This window comes from Sycon ciliatum, chromosome 2 (assembly GCF_964019385.1).
Source record: "Sycon ciliatum chromosome 2, ocSycCili1.1, whole genome shotgun sequence".
NCBI classification, from domain to species: Eukaryota; Metazoa; Porifera; class Calcarea; order Leucosolenida; family Sycettidae; genus Sycon; species Sycon ciliatum.
Window position 1 is genome coordinate 32929788 of NC_088644.1, and position 20245 is coordinate 32950032.

At 47.0% G+C, this 20245-nt stretch overlaps 2 protein-coding genes across 2 annotated transcripts; both read left to right on the forward strand.

The window, feature by feature from the left end:
- Positions 1 to 416: 416 nt before the first annotated feature.
- Positions 417 to 2864, forward strand: LOC135810511 (uncharacterized). Its single transcript, XM_065324002.1, has one exon. The coding sequence runs from the start codon at positions 417 to 419 to the stop codon at positions 2862 to 2864; it is 2448 nt and encodes an 815-aa protein (XP_065180074.1).
- A 283-nt stretch (positions 2865 to 3147) lies between these two features.
- Positions 3148 to 5029, forward strand: LOC135810512 (uncharacterized protein K02A2.6-like). Its single transcript, XM_065324003.1, has 2 exons — positions 3148 to 3262; positions 3467 to 5029. The coding sequence occupies exons 1-2, from the start codon at positions 3148 to 3150 to the stop codon at positions 4618 to 4620; spliced, it is 1269 nt and encodes a 422-aa protein (XP_065180075.1). The 3' UTR covers positions 4621 to 5029.
- The last annotated feature ends 15216 nt before the right edge of the window (positions 5030 to 20245 follow it).

Below are 20245 nucleotides of genomic sequence, written 5' to 3' on the forward strand. Positions count from 1 at the left end.
AACGGATGAAAAATCCAATTGAAAACTACACTCCTCCCAACAAAAAGCTCAAACTACAGTTGCCCAAGCAAGTGCGGCACCAAAACGAGCAGGAAGACCTCAGCTATCAAACGCACCAACTTTCAACTTTGGAAAAGAAAGCAGGACAAAGCAGTTGGAAAAAAACTGCAGCGAAGTCCATGGTGCCACCGCTACCATGCTAAAGTACGTGACCCGAGTGAAGGCTGTTTTCAGTTGATTTGGCACGTGACTGAACTCCCTACTAGTAGTAGTGGTGTGCATGAGAACATAACATGGCGCAGTGAAGTTTCGTACCTGTGTTTTTCTTGCCCGTGGTGCATCCCGGTTGTGTTCGCACGAGGCCTGCAGGTCCAATTAAATTTTATTTATTTCTCTAGTCGTGACCGTCTTCCGAAATGTCAGATGCAGCTGCACCAAGTGTGCCGAGCGCAGATATCGCTGCTCTTGCCGATCTCTTCAAAAAGCAGATGGAGGCAGCCAATGAACGAGAGAAGCGTCTCGATGCAATTATCACTGGTCTTACTCAACAGAGTCAGCCTCGCTCGTCGCCAGCACCGCCAGCTCCAAAGCCTGTCGCGGCGGAGCGACCCATGCTGCTGTCCTCCGCGTCCCTGTCAGAGTTTGCTGCCTGGCAGGAACTGTGGGAAGACTTTTCTCGGTGCCAGCACCTGACAGCACAGTCAAAGGAAACCAGGGTATCTGCCATCCGTCAGTGCCTTGACGAAGACCTCAGACGTTTTATCAGGGAGGGCACCATTGTCATCGCACCCAATCCTGATGCGTGTGACGTCTTGGAGGCGGTCAAGCAGTTTCTTCGCCGACAAAGAAACCCGATACTTGACCGTATTGAATTTTATAAGCGCACGCAACAGAAAGGGGAATTGTTTGACGGGTTCCACACTTCCCTGAAGGAGTTGTTTAACACGTGTGATTTTGTGGAACACGAGCTCTGTTCTGCCTGTTCGGCACATGCCTGTTCTACGTGCAAGACTAATCTTGCACGGGTCCACGCGGACATGATGCGAGACCGCATTGTGATCGGTATCCTGGACGACACCACCCGTCACAAACTGTTGTCCACCTCCGACCTGACATTGGAGGCGACAGTCAAGGTGTGTCGTGCAGAAGAGGCAGCCACACAGACCAGCCACCACATCCCTACCGCCGGCCAAGTCAATGCTGCCAGGAAGTCGTCTTATCAGCGCGCGAAGTCAGCTTCACAGCCCCCAGTTGAGGCGAAGCACACTTCTGCTCGTGATAAGTGCCGTAACTGCGGACGCACAGCGCACACGAAATCGCCGTGTCCCGCGATCAACAAAGTGTGCCTCAACTGTAATGGAATGGGTCACTTCCGGGCAATGTGCCGCAGGCCTGCCAAGAAGCCGGACAAGTCGTCCAAGATCGCACACTTGCGACTCAACCGAGCATCTCTGTTGGACGACGCAACAGTTTCCGTTGCCACCCAGCTTGTGACCGAGCCAGAGCCCGTTGCTCTTAGTTGGCTCCCGGATACTGGTAGCGACGTTGATGCCATCGGCACTCAACACCTTGACCAGTTAGGCGGATTTGTCGAGAACCTGCTTGACGACATCGACGATGTTCGTACCGCAGATGGCGCCAGTCTCACCCCTGTTGGCAAGATTTCGGCGACTCTCAGTTGTGGACCAAACCAGCACACGTCCACCATTCATGTCTATGATGGTTTGACTGATGCCCTCCTATCCCGTTCATCCTTGCACGCCCTGGGATACTTGCCGTCCGGCTGGCCGAAGCAAATCGCAGCAGTCCAACAGGTAGTCCCATCGGTCGTGTCCAAAGCCACCGACTCAGAGACGATGAGAGCCGAACTCCTAGCTGAATTCGCTGACGTCTTTGATGACTCCGTGTTGAAGCCGATGCTTGGTGGACCTATGGAAATTAGAGTGCGAGCTGATGCTAAGCCTGTCGCTGCATATCATGCCCGCCAGATCCCGCATGCGTACCGTGACCAAGTGAAGTCCCAGCTGGATGACATGGTCCGGGATGCCATCATCGAGGAGGTCACCGAACCCAGTGCGTGGTGTCACCCAATTGTCATCGTGGACAAGAAGGGGACAAACGAGAAGAGGCTCACCGTTGATTTCAAAAAGCTCAACGACCAAGTCCAACGCCCTGCTCACCCCGCACCAAGCCCTCGTGACGCTGTATCCAGCGTTGGCAACGCAAGATATTTCACCAAGCTAGACGCCCGCCACGGCTATTGGCAAGTTCCTCTGAGCGAGGCCTCCCGTCCGTTGACCACGTTCATGACACCTTGGGGTCGGTACAGGTACCTACGCAACCCACAAGGATTGGTCTCTGCCGGAGACGAGTTTAATCGCCGCACCGACGCCGCGTTCGCTCATATCTCCCAGTTCCAGAAGGTCGTTGATGACTGCCTCGTCTACGATAATGACCTGCCCACCCACCAATCTCACGTCCGGGATGTCCTGCTCTGCGCCCGGGAGAATGGCATTACTCTGAGCGCCAAGAAGTTTGTGTTCGGCATGCCAGCCGTGGAGTTCTGTGGTTACCGCATCAGTGCTGACGGCTGGACCGTCGATGATGCCAAGGTCAAAGCTATCAGCCAGTTTCCAGCTCCCAGCAACCGCACTGATCTCCGATCATTTATGGGTCTTATCAACCAGTGTGGTGAGTTCACCCCGCACCTGTCTGAGCACGCCGCCCCGTTGCGCCCATTGCTCAAGACGTCCAACGAGTTTGTATGGGACTCAGTTCACACAGACGCAGTCAACGCTGCCAAGGCTGAGCTGTTGTCACCATCAACGCTGTCATTCTTAAACGTGACCAGCCACTCCGCCTAGAGACCGATGCATCTGCTTTGCATGGCCTTGGCTACGTTCTGTGGCAGTTGCAAGATGGCAAGTGGCGCATTCTCCAGTGTGGCAGTCGATTTCTGTCGGATCCAGAATCCCGGTATGCTGTCATCGAACTGGAGCTCCTAGCTGTCGTCTGGGCGGTGAAGAAATGTTCTCTCTACCTCGCCGGTACATTGTTTGAGCTGGTCACCGACCACCGGCCCCTCATACCAATCATCAACTCGTACTCGCTCGATCAGATTGAGAATCCCGGCTCCAACGCCTGGTCATGAAGCTTCGTCCATACCAGCCGCATGCCACTTGGCGTAAGGGTACTGACAACGCTTTCGCCGACGCGCTGTCCCGCAATCCAGTGGATGATCCCACCCCTGACGATGAGCTCGGTGAAGACCCAGCCCTTCGTACTCCTGCCATACGCGCTTGCATTCGGAAAGACACCGAAGGCCAGATTGCCAATCTCCGGTTTGCCGAATTGCAAGAAGCCGCTCGAGCTGACTCGGATTATCAGGCACTCCTCACCACCGTCCGGAACGGATTTCCCGACGACAAACGCGACTTATGTCCTGCTGCCTAGCCGTATTGGACAGTCCGTCATCATCTTACAGTCGACCAGGACCTGGTACTGAAAGGTCCTCGCATTGTGGTCCCACGTTCCCTCAGGCGTAGTGTGCTTGACGACTTGCATGCTGCTCATCAAGGTCTCAACCGTACCAAGGCTCGTGCTCGCCAGGTGGTGTATTGGCCCCAGCTGTCCAACGACATTGACAATATCGTTCGCAGCTGCGCTGAATGCCGTCACCACGCACCTTCCCAGGTGAAGGAACCTCTGCTGGCAACTGAGGATCGTTGTCCTGCCCTCCCGTTTGAGAGCACCAGCGCGGATCTGTTCGAATGCCAAGGCTACCAGTTCCTGGTATACGTGGACCGCAAGACCGGCTGGCCCTGTGTTGCCAAGATAGGACGCACCGCCACCTCCGCTGATGTAGTCCGTGCGTTCCGAGGCTGGTTCGCGGACCTCGGTGTTCCAGCTGTCCTGACGACTGATGGTAGTCCGCAGTTCACAGCGCAGCGCTTCTCCGCCTTCTGTCAGCGTTGGCAAGTCCGCCACGTCAGATCCAGTCCGCATTACCCACAATCGAATGGCCATGCGGAGGCGGCTGTCAAGGCCATCAAATCTCTCGTGTACAAGACCACCACCAACGGAGACATTAATGTCGATGCCTTCCGTCGTGGCTTATTGGAATGGCGTAACACTCCCCGTAGCTCCGGTCAGAGCCCAGCGCAGGCCCTGTTTGGCCGCCCTCTGTCGTCATTCGTGCTTGCCCACCGGACCAGTTTTGCCCCAGCGTGGCAAGAAACCGCTGACGAAATCGACAGTCGTGCCTCTGCCCAGTCAGAAGCAGCCAGTCAGCACTACAACCAGTCTGCCCGTTCTCTGCCTGCCTTCCACCTTGGTTGCCCTGTTGATCTACAAGATCCCCGCAGCAAGTTGTGGAACGCCCGCGGTACCATTGTCGCCATTGGGAGCCACAGCGACTACATGGTCAAGCTTCCCAGTGGCCGAATATACTGGCGAAACCGTCGCTTTCTTCGACCTGTTGTCTTGCCCGTAGCACCTGCACAGCCGATGCCTGCTACCCCCATCACTCAGCCTGCCCCGCCAGTCCGGCGCAGTCAGCGAAGCCGCCAAACCCCGTCTAGGCTGAATATTTCGAACACTCGTGGCCAAACTTATGATTAGCTGCCTGTGCGTCTTTCTGTCTCTTGTTGAGCTCAGCTATTTTCGTATTCAGTTATCTCTATCTTCTTTGCCGTCCTTTCTAGTTGGTATTAGATGCCTTGTTGTCATCTCAGAAGGGGCGTGAGATACATGTATGTAAATGTAATTGTTATATTTCTATCTCAGAAGGGACGTGATGTATCATGCTAGCTACTCATGTATTGCGCATGTACTTCAAGTTGCTATCACCCGTATAACGCGTATTGTTACGTTATACGCCTTGCTTCACGTGATTACGTCATGTCTCTATTGGACGCATGCACGCATCCATATTCTGGATTCATGTGTTCTTCTCCTTGCTCTTCTTCCTCACTTGAGAATGTAAATAATTAGTTTCTATTATCTTGTCACCAAACTAGTTCCTGTTGTCTAGTAGTAGTGGCGTGCATGAGAACATAACATATACATTTCATATAGGTGTCCTGCTTTGGAATGGTGGCAAGGTTGCCCAGACATGCTTCAAGCATGTCTGGGCCAGTTGAAAAGTGGAGCTTGTACAGAAAGCAGAGTGCTCCGACCATTCTGCGGATGTCCAAGCTAGGGAGGTACGCTCCATCACCGATTAGGCGAAGGCCACGGCGTTGGATGGCAGTGAGGCGAGCCAGAGTGGTGGGTGCGGCGCTCATTCACACGAGCATGCCGTACTCCAGGACCGGGCAGACAAAGCCCTTGTAGATCACACCACGGCACCTGGAGTCCAGCACTCGTGAGGCTTTCGGAGAAAGACGCTGCGAGCCTCGAATAGCCAACTGCCTGATATGAGCTGTGAAGAACAGGTGTACTAGTAGGTGAAACAGCACACCCAGCAGCTTCAGCTGGACGGCTTCCGGAACAACTGTGCTCTGGAATACAAAGTTTTGCAGGGCAAAGAGTTAGACTGTTGGGACTTGTACTCTTTCATGCTCCTACAGCTGAATGACTCGTCATGCAGTTTCACTGTATATCTATAATGTATCATGTTACGAAGAACTGGGTTGATGGCAACACTGTACTCGCCAAAGCTGTTACATTTCCAATTTCGCAACTACGATCAGACAAAGCAGTTCAATTCACAACTCCGATCAGATATAGTGTTGAACCATTCACTATCTTTCATAGGTTCATAGGTTCATGGGTTCATAGGTTTGACATTCGTGGCCAGACCTCGTATGTATGAGCTGCCGTATTTGCCAGAGTATAATTATAAGGCTGCGTTTACACAGAGATAAAACGAAACGAAACGGAACGAAAGCGCGTTGGCCTCAAATCGTTTTCAAGCCACGAGAACGGCAAACCATTCTGAAGCGTTTACACGAAAACGGAAAAGAGGCGATCAGGCTGGAGTTAGCACGTGCTGGCTTGGAGTAGGCCTTGACGGATTATGCTAGCATAATTTTTCGCATAATTCCTACCAAAATCGAATAAGCGCATAATTCGAGGCAAATTGCATACGAATCGCATAAATTGGAATAATCCAACTGTTCGCATCAAATTCCATACAGTTGTACATGTTCTACAAGTACAAGTATAAGTAGATGCACCAGGAAGTCGTAGGTTTACGACTCCCTTGATAACATTATTATTATTATTATTATTATTATTATTATTATTATTATTATTGTAAAAGAGAAAAGGACATATGGATACGAGTTTAGAGTAACTCTCCATCACTGTAACATGATACTATTATACAGTCAGTTATACAGTTATACATTTATTTATGGCTCAACATCCGAGTTTCAAATTATTATTATTATTATCAAATTTTTGATAGGGCAATCCCCACAGGCCTAAGGCCTTCTTACAGGGTACCCTAGAAATGAAAGTACTGAATTACGGAATAGATGCAGGGAAGAGCATAAGCGGACTGCAGCAGGGAGGGCATTCCAACGGTCGGAACCGATGAAAGAAACTGAAAAGAGACCGAAACGAGTTTTAGCCTTGGGTAGAGTCACAGACGAAGATACCTGGGAGCGAGTGCAGGAATTGGTACGAGTAGAAGTAGAACGAAGGCAAAAGCAATCAGTAAGGAGAGTAGTAGTTACCTGATTCAGGACACGAAACACTAAGATATAGAGTTTGAACTGATAGCGCACAGACAAAGGGAGAATGTGATGGCGTGCATTAATAAGGGATACGTCAGAAAAACGAGGCATACTGAACACAATGCGTAGAGCTCTATTACTAAGACGGACTAGACGGTCATGCAGAGTTAGGGACCATCGCAAAAGTTCGCAGAAGCCCCCGAAACGAAGACCGTGAGTTTCGGGCCTGACCCCCCTCCCTCCCCCCTCAAACGAAACGACAGTCACAATATGGGCTTCATTTTTTCACTTGGATGCTCACACATAATAATTATTATAATATACTACACAGCAGGGGTTCATAAACCCTATGATTATGAACCCCTGCTAGTACTAGTACTAGCAAGAGTCCATAAACCACGCGTTTTATGGACTCTTGGTACTAGACTACACACAGTGTACAGGCAGCCAGCTACGCGCAGTTGCATGAATGGACTACGCGTCCTGACAAGCGATCTACGCCGGCTGTGATGGCACGCTAATCCTACAGCTCCTTTATTATGTCTTCAATACTTTTTTGAATTGAAGCCCGGTTTGCGATTTTCGCACCGACTCCCTCCCCCCCAAACGTATGCTCTTCGTTTCAGGGGCTTCTGCGAACTTTTGCGATGGTCCCTTACTGACAAGCAGTGAGCAAATGAGTTGCTCCCATACTCGAGTACGGTCTGAATGGAACAAATGTAAAATGCACGCTTTGCAGTTACCGTCATGTGATCTCGGACCTTTCTGAACATGGCTAACTTACTTCCAACTTTCCGCTCTAGTTGCCTAACGTGCTCTCCAAAGGAGAGATGTTCGTCGAGTATAATGCCAAGGTATCGAATGTGTGCACTAGAAAAAAACTTTGAGTCACGACAAATCCAAACTGGATCTATTTATCTTTTTTCCGTTTCGTGTAGATAGATAGATAGATAGATAACAGTTAGAGAGAGACAGAGAGAGAGAGAGAGAGAGAGAGAGAGAGAGAGAGAGAGAGAGAGAGAGAGAGAGACAGAGAGAGAGACAGAGAGAGGTTCAGAAGAAAACTGGAAAAGATGACTCTCACATTCATTTTCGGGGACATGTAGAGAAGGACATCAACATTGGTTAATGCTCTGACATCTCACATCAGTCTCGATTTCCCTTCCATATCCGTTATCACACACTTGCGTCATCTTTTTGGAATTTCTCAGCATCAGACACAATAATGGAGCAGTACCAACAGAAATGACTTACCAGTCTTTAGTTAGATGCAGACCATCATCATCATATTTGAATGCGGATGTAAATCTTTCCTTCAGGCGACCAAGAAACAGAAGAAAGTCTGCTCTGGCATTGGTGTCGAGGTCTTTATTTCTCAGCTCCTGGGAAAAAAATCACATCAGAAATATACACCAGCACGTTTTATATACCTACATACATACTCCCGCGATTAGTGCCCCAGGGGCACTATTGTTTCAATGTCCATCACTGATGGGGCACTATTGTTTCAATGTCCATCACTGATGGGGCACTATTGTTTCAATGTCCATCACTGATGGGGCACTATTCAAGAAAGGGCACTATTCAAGAGAGGGCACTATTCAAGAGAGGGCACTATTCAAGAGAGGGCACTATTCAAGACAGGGCACTATTCAAGAGAGGGTACTATTCAAGAGAGGGTACTATTCAAGAGAGGGCACTATTCAAGAGAGGGTACTATTCAAGAGAGGGCACTATTCAAGAGAGGGCACTATTCAAGAGAGGGCACTATTCAAGACAGGGTAATTGCCTACAATGCCGGTTTTCCTGGTATACTACCGGAAAACTAGGGTAACTACCGGCATGCCGGGGATTTTTGACTTTGATCGAAAAACTACCAGAATTCGGCACTGAACCATGAGTGGTCAAAAAAAGGTTGCTTTCTGGTGTGACAAGGGCACATGCGGCCCTGCATTTCACAGAATAACACATGTAGGGGCGATCTGACAATGAATAAACTCAGGTTTTGGTCCCATAATGAGCAATAGGTTAGAAATGAATAAAAAGATTGAACAAAACTTCCAAAACAATGCGCACAAAATACGCAAAAAAGACTAAAAAACTGCCCACAAAAACGGAAATGGCCAAAATTGGCGAAAAACCAGCAAGATAAGGGAAAAAGCGAGAGAAAATTAATTAAGGGAAACTGGGTGTGTGACTAAGGGAAATTGCTTTGGCTGGGTTGGCAAGTACGAGAGGGCACTATTCAAGAGAGGGCGCTATTTTTCAATGCTGTTAAATTTACGTCATCCCGTCGTTCAGAACTAATAAGAAACCCATGACCACTCTTGATCAATTACAGGCAAGGTTTGCTAGAGCTCTACTAAAAAGAAAAAAAATTGCATTTGATTACACTTCTTCTGAATCTGTCTTAAATTCTAAATGCTCCCTAGAATCACTAGCTTATCGTTGTCAAATCATCAGTCTCACCACTTTTCACGGATATGTTTTCCATCATCGTGATTACCTTGCTGATTTACATTTCAACATTACGAATAGTGAGCGACGACCAAATATAATCAATCTTCCCAAATTTAAACCATTGTCTAAGTTTCTCTTCATGTTACGAACTGCTATTCGGTTGAACATTTTTAGCAGGGGTTGAGTACCGTATAGGCCTTGACGGATTATGCTAGCATAATTTTTCGCATAATTCCTACCAAAATCGAATAAGCGCATAATTCGAGGCAAATTGCATACGAATCGCATAAATTGGAATAATCCAACTGTTCGCATCAAATTCCATACAGTTGTACATGTTCTACAAGTACAAGTATAAGTAGATGCACCAGGAAGTCGTAGGTTTACGACTCCCTTGATAACATTATTATTATTATTATTATTATTATTATTATCAAATTTTTGATAGGGCAATCCCCACAGGCCTAAGGCCTTCTTACAGGGTACCCTAGAAATGAAAGTACTGAATTACGGAATAGATGCAGGGAAGAGCATAAGCGGACTGCAGCAGGGAGGGCATTCCAACGGTCGGAACCGATGAAAGAAACTGAAAAGAGACCGAAACGAGTTTTAGCCTTGGGTAGAGTCACAGACGAAGATACCTGGGAGCGAGTGCAGGAATTGGTACGAGTAGAAGTAGAACGAAGGCAAAAGCAATCAGTAAGGAGAGTAGTAGTTACCTGATTCAGGACACGAAACACTAAGATATAGAGTTTGAACTGATAGCGCACAGACAAAGGGAGAATGTGATGGCGTGCATTAATAAGGGATACGTCAGAAAAACGAGGCATACTGAACACAATGCGTAAAGCTCTATTACTAAGACGGACTAGACGGTCATGCAGAGTTACTGACAAGCAGTGAGCAAATGAGTTGCTCCCATACTCGAGTACGGTCTGAATGGAACAAATGTAAAATGCACGCTTTGCAGTTACCGTCATGTGATCTCGGACCTTTCTGAACATGGCTAACTTACTTCCAACTTTCCGCTCTAGTTGCCTAACGTGCTCTCCAAAGGAGAGATGTTCGTCGAGTATAATGCCAAGGTATCGAATGTGTGCACTAGGGTTGATTGTGACCTCACCCAGCTGTAGAGCCACGCTAGGGTCAAGGGGCTTGCACTTTGACCTGAACACGACAAACTGCGTCTTGGAAGGATTCAGCAGTAAGCCTCTGGCCGCCAAGAACTCTTTCACTTTCACAATGTCTTCTGTCAACTCCTTGCACAATTGTTTGACGTTCTTGCCAGCTTTGTACAGGGAGACGTCGTCCGCGTACTGTCGAGCCTTGCAGTGCTGGGGTACAGATGGGAGCTTTCTGACTGACAGATTGAAGAGAGAGGGCCCCAAGACGGAGCCTTGCGGAACCCCCCTGTTGCTGCTATATGTAAGGCCTTGCTGTGTCTTGGTGACCACACGTTGCTTCCTGTGGGTAAGGTAGCTACAGAACCACTGCAAGGCAGTGCCACCGACACCGATCTCCAGAAGTTCACTCAGTAGAACTTCATGACTAACTGTGTCGAATGCCTTAGACATGTCTAGAAAGGCAGCTACGACATAATCACCATTGTCCAAGGAGACCATCCAGTCGTTGATCACGGGAGTGAGCAAGTCCTCGCAGGAGTGGCCTCTGCGGTAGGCAAATTGCTCAGCAGGTAGGGGTAACAGTGGTGGTGGTGCATTATAGTACATTAGTTGGTCGTGTACAATATGTTCCAGTAGCTTAGACATGTGGGACAGGAGTGATATTGGTCTATAGTTGGATGGGACTGACTTATCTCCACGCTTGTAGATAGGCCGCACGTTTGCTAGTTTGTATGTCGATGGAAAATCGCCAGACGTAAGAGACTTGGTAAATAGTTTGGCTAAAGATGGGCATGTCCAGTCCACTGCAATCAGTGACGGTCGTAGCTAGGTCGGATGGTGCGTTGACCCCGTTGAACTTTTGCTGCTACAATACAACGCCCTCCTCAAAACATTCCCCTGTTATTTTGCACAGAACCATCATAATACATTAGGAGCATATGTGAGCATGATGCGGCATAATATGATAACTTTTAGCATAAAAATAGCATAATTCTGCCATTTTTTCAGCAATGCGAAAAGAATAATTTCACGAAAATATGCGCATAATCCGTCAAGGCCTAGCTTGGAGCAGGGGCGGGAAGTAACACGTTAGTTGGAGTTGGCAGGTGCTGGCGGGCGCAATGGTTGGACATTTCCCGCCAAATACAGTCCCCCGCGGAATGGTTTCCATGACCGCACTACGTTTCCAATCGTTTTCACCGTTTACACAAGAACGAACACGTTTTGAAAACGTTTCAAACACTTTCAAGTGCGTTTCCATATCGTTCCCTTTAGGTATCGTTTTCGGGCATGGTTGTGTAAACGATAGAAGTAAACGCAACGATTTCGCTCCGTTTCGGTCGTACTTTGTTATACCGTGTAAACACAAATCGTTGTCGATCGTTGTCGTGTAAACACAGCCTACGCCACACTTATACTCCGATGATGAAGCTAACGGTGATAAACAAGGTAGATGTCTGTATTTCGTGCCAAAAAAGGGAGGGGGGGGTACTGCTTATACTCCGGAAAATATGGTACGTATCATAGCAAGCAGTAAGTGCTGCATAGGGAGTCCGGTAGATCTACCCAAACGAAAAGGAAAGGTTTGGGTAGATCTACCTTTCCCTTACTTGTGCTGCCGGGACTCCCCTACAGTGTGACGTAGATCAACTGTTATCTATTCTTGATTTTATCACACAAAGCTGCAAAGTACCCGGAGACAGGCGAAGCGCCAGCACCGAAAAAGAGCCCTAAAAGTTGCACTTTTATTTTCCAAATCCGACCCCAGGCCCGGGAAATTTGAAACTCAGCTCAATATCGCCAAAAAGAGACTATTTTATCCCTTGCTCACAAGAGCTTCCCTGGTGGTATCGTCTTGTTCCGAGGCAATGTTTGGGAAGGTGCGGGCATTAGCTGCCCTAAGTTTCGCGGAAAGCTCCAAGCGACATCATTTTCCTCGCTTTCTCGCCAGAGTTTTCAAGACCGACGCAACTCGTCGTCAAAAAGTACTCAGCGTGGATTTCGTGCCGAATTCCGCCCCAAACAATTTAGGCTGACCTCTCGCCACCAATCGAACCCACTGATATGTATCTACCTATACACGAGCAATGGTTTGAGCCCAAATAAGGACAACTTCACAACGAGCACACTTTCTGAGGGTAATATTTTCTATTTATACCATGGTACGGTACGGAGGGCCTGTTTTCAGCCAATCAGCGCTCGTCTAGCCATGGTTATATTGGCCAGTATAAATCCCGCGCGGGATTTATATAGAATATAAATCCCGGTGCACGGTACGTACGCTAGGGCACTGCCACCGTACATGTTCACTCCCTGAAAGGCAGTGAACTACTTGTAGGGCGGCAGTACTCCAGCGCACGGACCATACATAAACAGACACAACGGACACCACATGCGCGTGTACACTCCACACAGAACGGCACACTGACGAGGAACAGTACACAATGGAAAAGAAGAATGACCTGGAATTCGTCTACAGAGTATTCTGTTATACTGAATCTGAGGATAAAGAACGTCGAATAACCACGAAGTATCCCGAATGGGTCAGCAATGTACATTGTACTTCGAAGAGTTGAAGATAATCAACATACTGTCTCCTTCGTAAATAAGTTTATAATACCAGTGTACATGTACTTCAACCCGATTGGAAAAGGCTACAATAGATTGGATTGAAATGTGATACAAAACAGTGTATGCAAATGCATCTACTTGCAAGCAAAACTGATTATAAGATGCCGCATGTGAAAATCAGCACTGTACCATCATTATAGTAACACTTACTCCCAAAGAGTCCGTAATCTAACTAGTGACGGTAGTTTGATTCAACGACAAACTCCAGCACCGCAGCAATTCAGTCGACTTCCGCACCGCTCACGACTCAAGACAAGATCATGAAGATGCTACAAGATTTCCTGGTACTGAAAGGAAATCTTATGCCAAACATCCACGGAGGAATCTCCTTCTGACCTTGCTCGACCATTCTTTCAATTGACAACTGATAACCATCAGAAGATGTTCATGTACTGCATGATGTAGGAGATCTCCAAATAGGTTCGTTGTTCTGAAAATGCGTAGGGGTACCTGGCATAAGTAGGATATGACCCTCGTAGTCGGGTTATACCGTACCCTCATATAAATCCCTCCTGCTATCGCAGTCGGGATTTATATTCAGCCGGTATAACCCTCTGACTCGGGTTATATCCTCTACGTATATCAGTATTAGAACACCATCAAGACGACAAATTGACCAGCAGAAAGACAGAAAGTTGCACTACAAATACAGCAGCTGTATAAACATAAATAATTGAACAGAAAACTGTGTAACTGGATCCCACCAAAAACAGTAAAAGCATCCCAAATAGTATGCGCGTACACATATACATGAAGGAGGCTATGTTGCCACCATACACTGGCTACGCACACGGACATCATTCTGGAGAGCTGAGCATCAGCGTGCGCACACACCCACACACACATCTGCATGCACGCGCGCACACCCACACATGCGCATGCACACTCGCGCGCGCACACACACACCCACATATACACATGCACGCGCGCACACTCCTGCCCTGTGCTGTCGAGCCACTGCCACAAGGGTTGCGTGGGCCTCGAAGGCACCGGAGAGAGAAGAGGAGAACGCAGTCCCAGAGATACACACACACGCACACACACACATGTACACAACACGTGCAAGTACACACGTGGCAGCTTACTACAAGAGAACCACACAAGTTCACATGTGGGCATGAACTGTATTCACAGTTGGTCATACTGTCTTGGGCATATGAGGGAGGAGCAGGAGAGTGAATGAGTGACTCAGACACAATGCGCTTCGACATGCTAGCACATGCACCGGTTTCGGACAGTGGCAGAACGTGACGGAGAGAGAGAGAGAGAGAGAGAGAGAGAGAGAGAGAGAGAGAGAGAGAGAGAGAGAGAGAGAGAGAGAGAGAGAGAGAGAGAGAGAGAGAGAGAGAGAGAGAGAGAGAGAGAGAGAGAGAGAGAGAGAGAGAGAGAGAGAGAGAGAGAGAGAGAGAGAGAGAGAGAGAGAGAGAGAGAGAGAGAGAGAGAGAGAGAGAGAGAGAGAGAGAGAGAGAGAGAGAGAGAGAGAGAGAGAGAGTAAGTTACATTTATAAAGACAGGTAAGTCTAACAAATGAGGACTGAGACCTCTACAACAGGGTTTTTACGCCTGAAAGCAGGTGCATGATTTAACAAGCAGGTTGTCAGTCTAGATTTTATGCGCAGATGGAGAAAAAGCGCAGAATTTTTGTAATGAGATGAAAAGCAGAAATAATAAGAAATAATAAGAAAAGATGAAATGAAAGCCTGCTCACAACCCCGCCCAGCCTTGCGAACTGGGTATGGTGGATTAAGAACCCGGTTCAACGCTCGAGCAAGCGCTCTCCACTCAAGGTGTTCACAGCAACTGATAGGAACTCATATGGGGAAATTATAGAAAAGAAATAATAAGATAAAGAGAATAAATTTCAACGCACCTCAATAAACGGAGCCCCACATACAGTACCTCAGAAAAGTGGATCTTCCGACCAGTGTTTTTGTTGACGCCGCAACCAGATGATGTAGCTGCTTCGCAGAGACGTCTTACTGCACAAATTACAAATAAATTTTATTCTTCGATTAGAAAATCCAAGCGCTTTCAGAGCCCTCCGAAGAGAGTCCGGGATGAAACCACGGAGAGAGAGAGAGAGAGAGAGAGAGAGAGAGAGAGAGAGAGAGAGAGAGAGAGAGAGAGAGAGAGAGAGAGAGAGAGAGAGAGAGAGAGAGAGAGAGAGCACCAGCGTTCCAGCTCAAGCTCCAAATTTCTAGTTGCTTCTCCTGGTCACAGTAAACACAGAACAGGGCTCAGGCAGTGCCGAGGAAGTGCTTGTACTTGGTGCAGTGTCGTGAGCAGGATAAACTTCCAACATCTCTACACAGTGTAGCTCTTCAGGCGCACACGAAGACTCAGAAACCGGAATATACTTTACATGATGATTGAAAGTCCAGCAGCACAACAAAACTTCCAAGGACTGGTTTGACACTAGCTTGCGTCTCATTGGCGTGTGCCCAGCCAGTTTTGGAAAGAAAGAGTAGACGTTCATTCCTCGTTCAACCTGCAATGAACTGGAGACAACACAAACCAACAAGACGACGATGGTTGTCATCAGCTCATGTGTTCACCACCGCAGTGCTACCATTCACTTTCCTGCTCCAAATGCACTACCAGGCTGCATGGTACTACTGTCGTGGACATGGAAATCCGGTCGCACGTATAGCGGCCCCAGGGCGCTGGCCATGCAGCCGTAGCACGGTTTATCATGCGCTGCTGATGGTCGCATTGGATCAACATGTGCACTGCATGCAACGTTCTGTACGCGCTGAGGGCGCCGGCCCCGGTCAATCGACTGGATTTCCATGTCCGCGACAGTACGATGTGTCGATAATAGACCGTGATTTGCATTTTCCAATGATTAGGACTGGTATTATTTCTATTTTTCACACTTAGAAAGAAAACAAGGGGCAAGATTTGATATGGATTATGTGGTTGTTAGCTATGTCAACATTTGAAAGAGGGTTGCAACCGTGATAGCACTGCAACATGAGTTTAAACCTACGTATTGCATGGTGTACTCAACAGTTGGCGAGCAGAGAATTTCGTGCCGAATTCCGCCCCAAGGTTGTGCACAGCAAACAACTTGATATATCATTAGCCCTACCCTTGTGCTATACGTACCCGTTGTACCGATCGAGCCTGAGCCCTCTACTCGACTCCACGGTCCAATGACATTCGGTCATCATGGCCAAATTCAAGTCACTCAAGTGTTGAGAAGTGTCTACGTCGTCGCACACAGCATGTGTCGACATACAAAAACATGTGTACGATAGAGAAAGAACTACTGAAGAGCAACCAACTGGTTTCAGCATTCTCCTTCAAAGGATAGGTCGGTGGCATAGGGCCAAAGCCGGACAATAGTCGGAAATTCTCAGCGTTGAATTTCTACAGGCTGTAGATACCTGGAAAAGCTCGATTTCCCGCCACGGAAAATAAAAAAGTCTTGATTTGGGGTGCTGGCGCTTCGCCTGGAGAGTGGATTATGAAACATTAAGTGAGAAGGCTTTTCAATGTAAAATCGTGGCAGATTAGTATGGAAAGGTAGTGTTTATGTGCTGGAAAGCTAATAAAATGAATAGCGAAAGTCACAAACGTAATAAAAACAATACATAAGTATTTCTAAACAATTGAACCAGTAGCCATTATTCAACCATGCCCCGCGACATGTAACAGTTAGCTCCTGGCATTGAGCTGCACTTTCAAATTCAACTCTGTTGAGTTTTTTTGTCACTCATTTTATAGCTATCATTATTCTGTTCGGCTGTTGTTGCTTTTGGGTGATAGAAAAGCTATACATGCTGTGCATACACCTGTGCCTTGCATTGATGTCTACGCGGAGAAGACCCTAATGAAAAAATCATAATGATAAAACAAGACCTGCTAAGGAACAAGTTCAGCCGCACTGGGCACATAAGTTGTGTTGAGGAAACCCGGGTCCAGGGAAGAGTACTGCGCACAAGCGCGTTCGGACAGGGTATTCTTGACTGCAAAGCCACCTTCCATCATGAAGATCTTCAGCCTGTAGACAAACAACAGTAGGTACATGTACCACACTTCAAGAACCACATGAATTGTGTTCCACTCCTTCATAAACTTGCAAATTGTGTTTTGTTTGCCCATAAAATATGAACCACAGTACATGTACTAGCACCGCTATAGGATCTCTCCTTGGGAAATCTGTTGTGCAGCCGCTCTTTATCCCTGTCATTGTGCAGAGCGTTTCACACGAAAAAAAAGAGAAATAGGTCCAGTTTGCATTTGTCGTGACTCAAAGTTTCAAGCCACTGCAATCATCAGACGACAGTGCGGTGGCATGAAACTTTGAGTCACGACAAATCCAAACTGGATCTATTTATCTTTTTTCCGTTTCGTGTAGATAGATAGATAGATAGATAACAGTTAGAGAGAGACAGAGAGAGAGAGAGAGAGAGAGAGAGAGAGAGAGAGAGAGAGAGAGAGAGAGAGAGAGAGAGACAGAGAGAGAGACAGAGAGAGGTTCAGAAGAAAACTGGAAAAGATGACTCTCACATTCATTTTCGGGGACATGTAGAGAAGGACATCAACATTGGTTAATGCTCTGACATCTCACATCAGTCTCGATTTCCCTTCCATATCCGTTATCACACACTTGCGTCATCTTTTTGGAATTTCTCAGCATCAGACACAATAATGGAGCAGTACCAACAGAAATGACTTACCAGTCTTTAGTTAGATGCAGACCATCATCATCATATTTGAATGCGGATGTAAATCTTTCCTTCAGGCGACCAAGAAACAGAAGAAAGTCTGCTCTGGCATTGGTGTCGAGGTCTTTATTTCTCAGCTCCTGGGAAAAAAATCACATCAGAAATATACACCAGCACGTTTTATATACCTACATACATACTCCCGCGATTAGTGCCCCAGGGGCACTATTGTTTCAATGTCCATCACTGATGGGGCACTATTGTTTCAATGTCCATCACTGATGGGGCACTATTGTTTCAATGTCCATCACTGATGGGGCACTATTCAAGAAAGGGCACTATTCAAGAGAGGGCACTATTCAAGAGAGGGCACTATTCAAGAGAGGGCACTATTCAAGACAGGGCACTATTCAAGAGAGGGTACTATTCAAGAGAGGGTACTATTCAAGAGAGGGCACTATTCAAGAGAGGGTACTATTCAAGAGAGGGCACTATTCAAGAGAGGGCACTATTCAAGAGAGGGCACTATTCAAGACAGGGTAATTGCCTACAATGCCGGTTTTCCTGGTATACTACCGGAAAACTAGGGTAACTACCGGCATGCCGGGGATTTTTGACTTTGATCGAAAAACTACCAGAATTCGGCACTGAACCATGAGTGGTCAAAAAAAGGTTGCTTTCTGGTGTGACAAGGGCACATGCGGCCCTGCATTTCACAGAATAACACATGTAGGGGCGATCTGACAATGAATAAACTCAGGTTTTGGTCCCATAATGAGCAATAGGTTAGAAATGAATAAAAAGATTGAACAAAACTTCCAAAACAATGCGCACAAAATACGCAAAAAAGACTAAAAAACTGCCCACAAAAACGGAAATGGCCAAAATTGGCGAAAAACCAGCAAGATAAGGGAAAAAGCGAGAGAAAATTAATTAAGGGAAACTGGGTGTGTGACTAAGGGAAATTGCTTTGGCTGGGTTGGCAAGTACGAGAGGGCACTATTCAAGAGAGGGCGCTATTTTTCAATGCTGTTAAATTTACGTCATCCCGTCGTTCAGAACTAATAAGAAACCCATGACCACTCTTGATCAATTACAGGCAAGGTTTGCTAGAGCTCTACTAAAAAGAAAAAAAATTGCATTTGATTACACTTCTTCTGAATCTGTCTTAAATTCTAAATGCTCCCTAGAATCACTAGCTTATCGTTGTCAAATCATCAGTCTCACCACTTTTCACGGATATGTTTTCCATCATCGTGATTACCTTGCTGATTTACATTTCAACATTACGAATAGTGAGCGACGACCAAATATAATCAATCTTCCCAAATTTAAACCATTGTCTAAGTTTCTCTTCATGTTACGAACTGCTATTCGGTTGAACATTTTTAGCAGGGGTTGAGTACCGTATAGGCCTTGACGGATTATGCTAGCATAATTTTTCGCATAATTCCTACCAAAATCGAATAAGCGCATAATTCGAGGCAAATTGCATACGAATCGCATAAATTGGAATAATCCAACTGTTCGCATCAAATTCCATACAGTTGTACATGTTCTACAAGTACAAGTATAAGTAGATGCACCAGGAAGTCGTAGGTTTACGACTCCCTTGATAACATTATTATTATTATTATTATTATTATTATTATCAAATTTTTGATAGGGCAATCCCCACAGGCCTAAGGCCTTCTTACAGGGTACCCTAGAAATGAAAGTACTGAATTACGGAATAGATGCAGGGAAGAGCATAAGCGGACTGCAGCAGGGAGGGCATTCCAACGGTCGGAACCGATGAAAGAAACTGAAAAGAGACCGAAACGAGTTTTAGCCTTGGGTAGAGTCACAGACGAAGATACCTGGGAGCGAGTGCAGGAATTGGTACGAGTAGAAGTAGAACGAAGGCAAAAGCAATCAGTAAGGAGAGTAGTAGTTACCTGATTCAGGACACGAAACACTAAGATATAGAGTTTGAACTGATAGCGCACAGACAAAGGGAGAATGTGATGGCGTGCATTAATAAGGGATACGTCAGAAAAACGAGGCATACTGAACACAATGCGTAAAGCTCTATTACTAAGACGGACTAGACGGTCATGCAGAGTTACTGACAAGCAGTGAGCAAATGAGTTGCTCCCATACTCGAGTACGGTCTGAATGGAACAAATGTAAAATGCACGCTTTGCAGTTACCGTCATGTGATCTCGGACCTTTCTGAACATGGCTAACTTACTTCCAACTTTCCGCTCTAGTTGCCTAACGTGCTCTCCAAAGGAGAGATGTTCGTCGAGTATAATGCCAAGGTATCGAATGTGTGCACTAGGGTTGATTGTGACCTCACCCAGCTGTAGAGCCACGCTAGGGTCAAGGGGCTTGCACTTTGACCTGAACACGACAAACTGCGTCTTGGAAGGATTCAGCAGTAAGCCTCTGGCCGCCAAGAACTCTTTCACTTTCACAATGTCTTCTGTCAACTCCTTGCACAATTGTTTGACGTTCTTGCCAGCTTTGTACAGGGAGACGTCGTCCGCGTACTGTCGAGCCTTGCAGTGCTGGGGTACAGATGGGAGCTTTCTGACTGACAGATTGAAGAGAGAGGGCCCCAAGACGGAGCCTTGCGGAACCCCCCTGTTGCTGCTATATGTAAGGCCTTGCTGTGTCTTGGTGACCACAC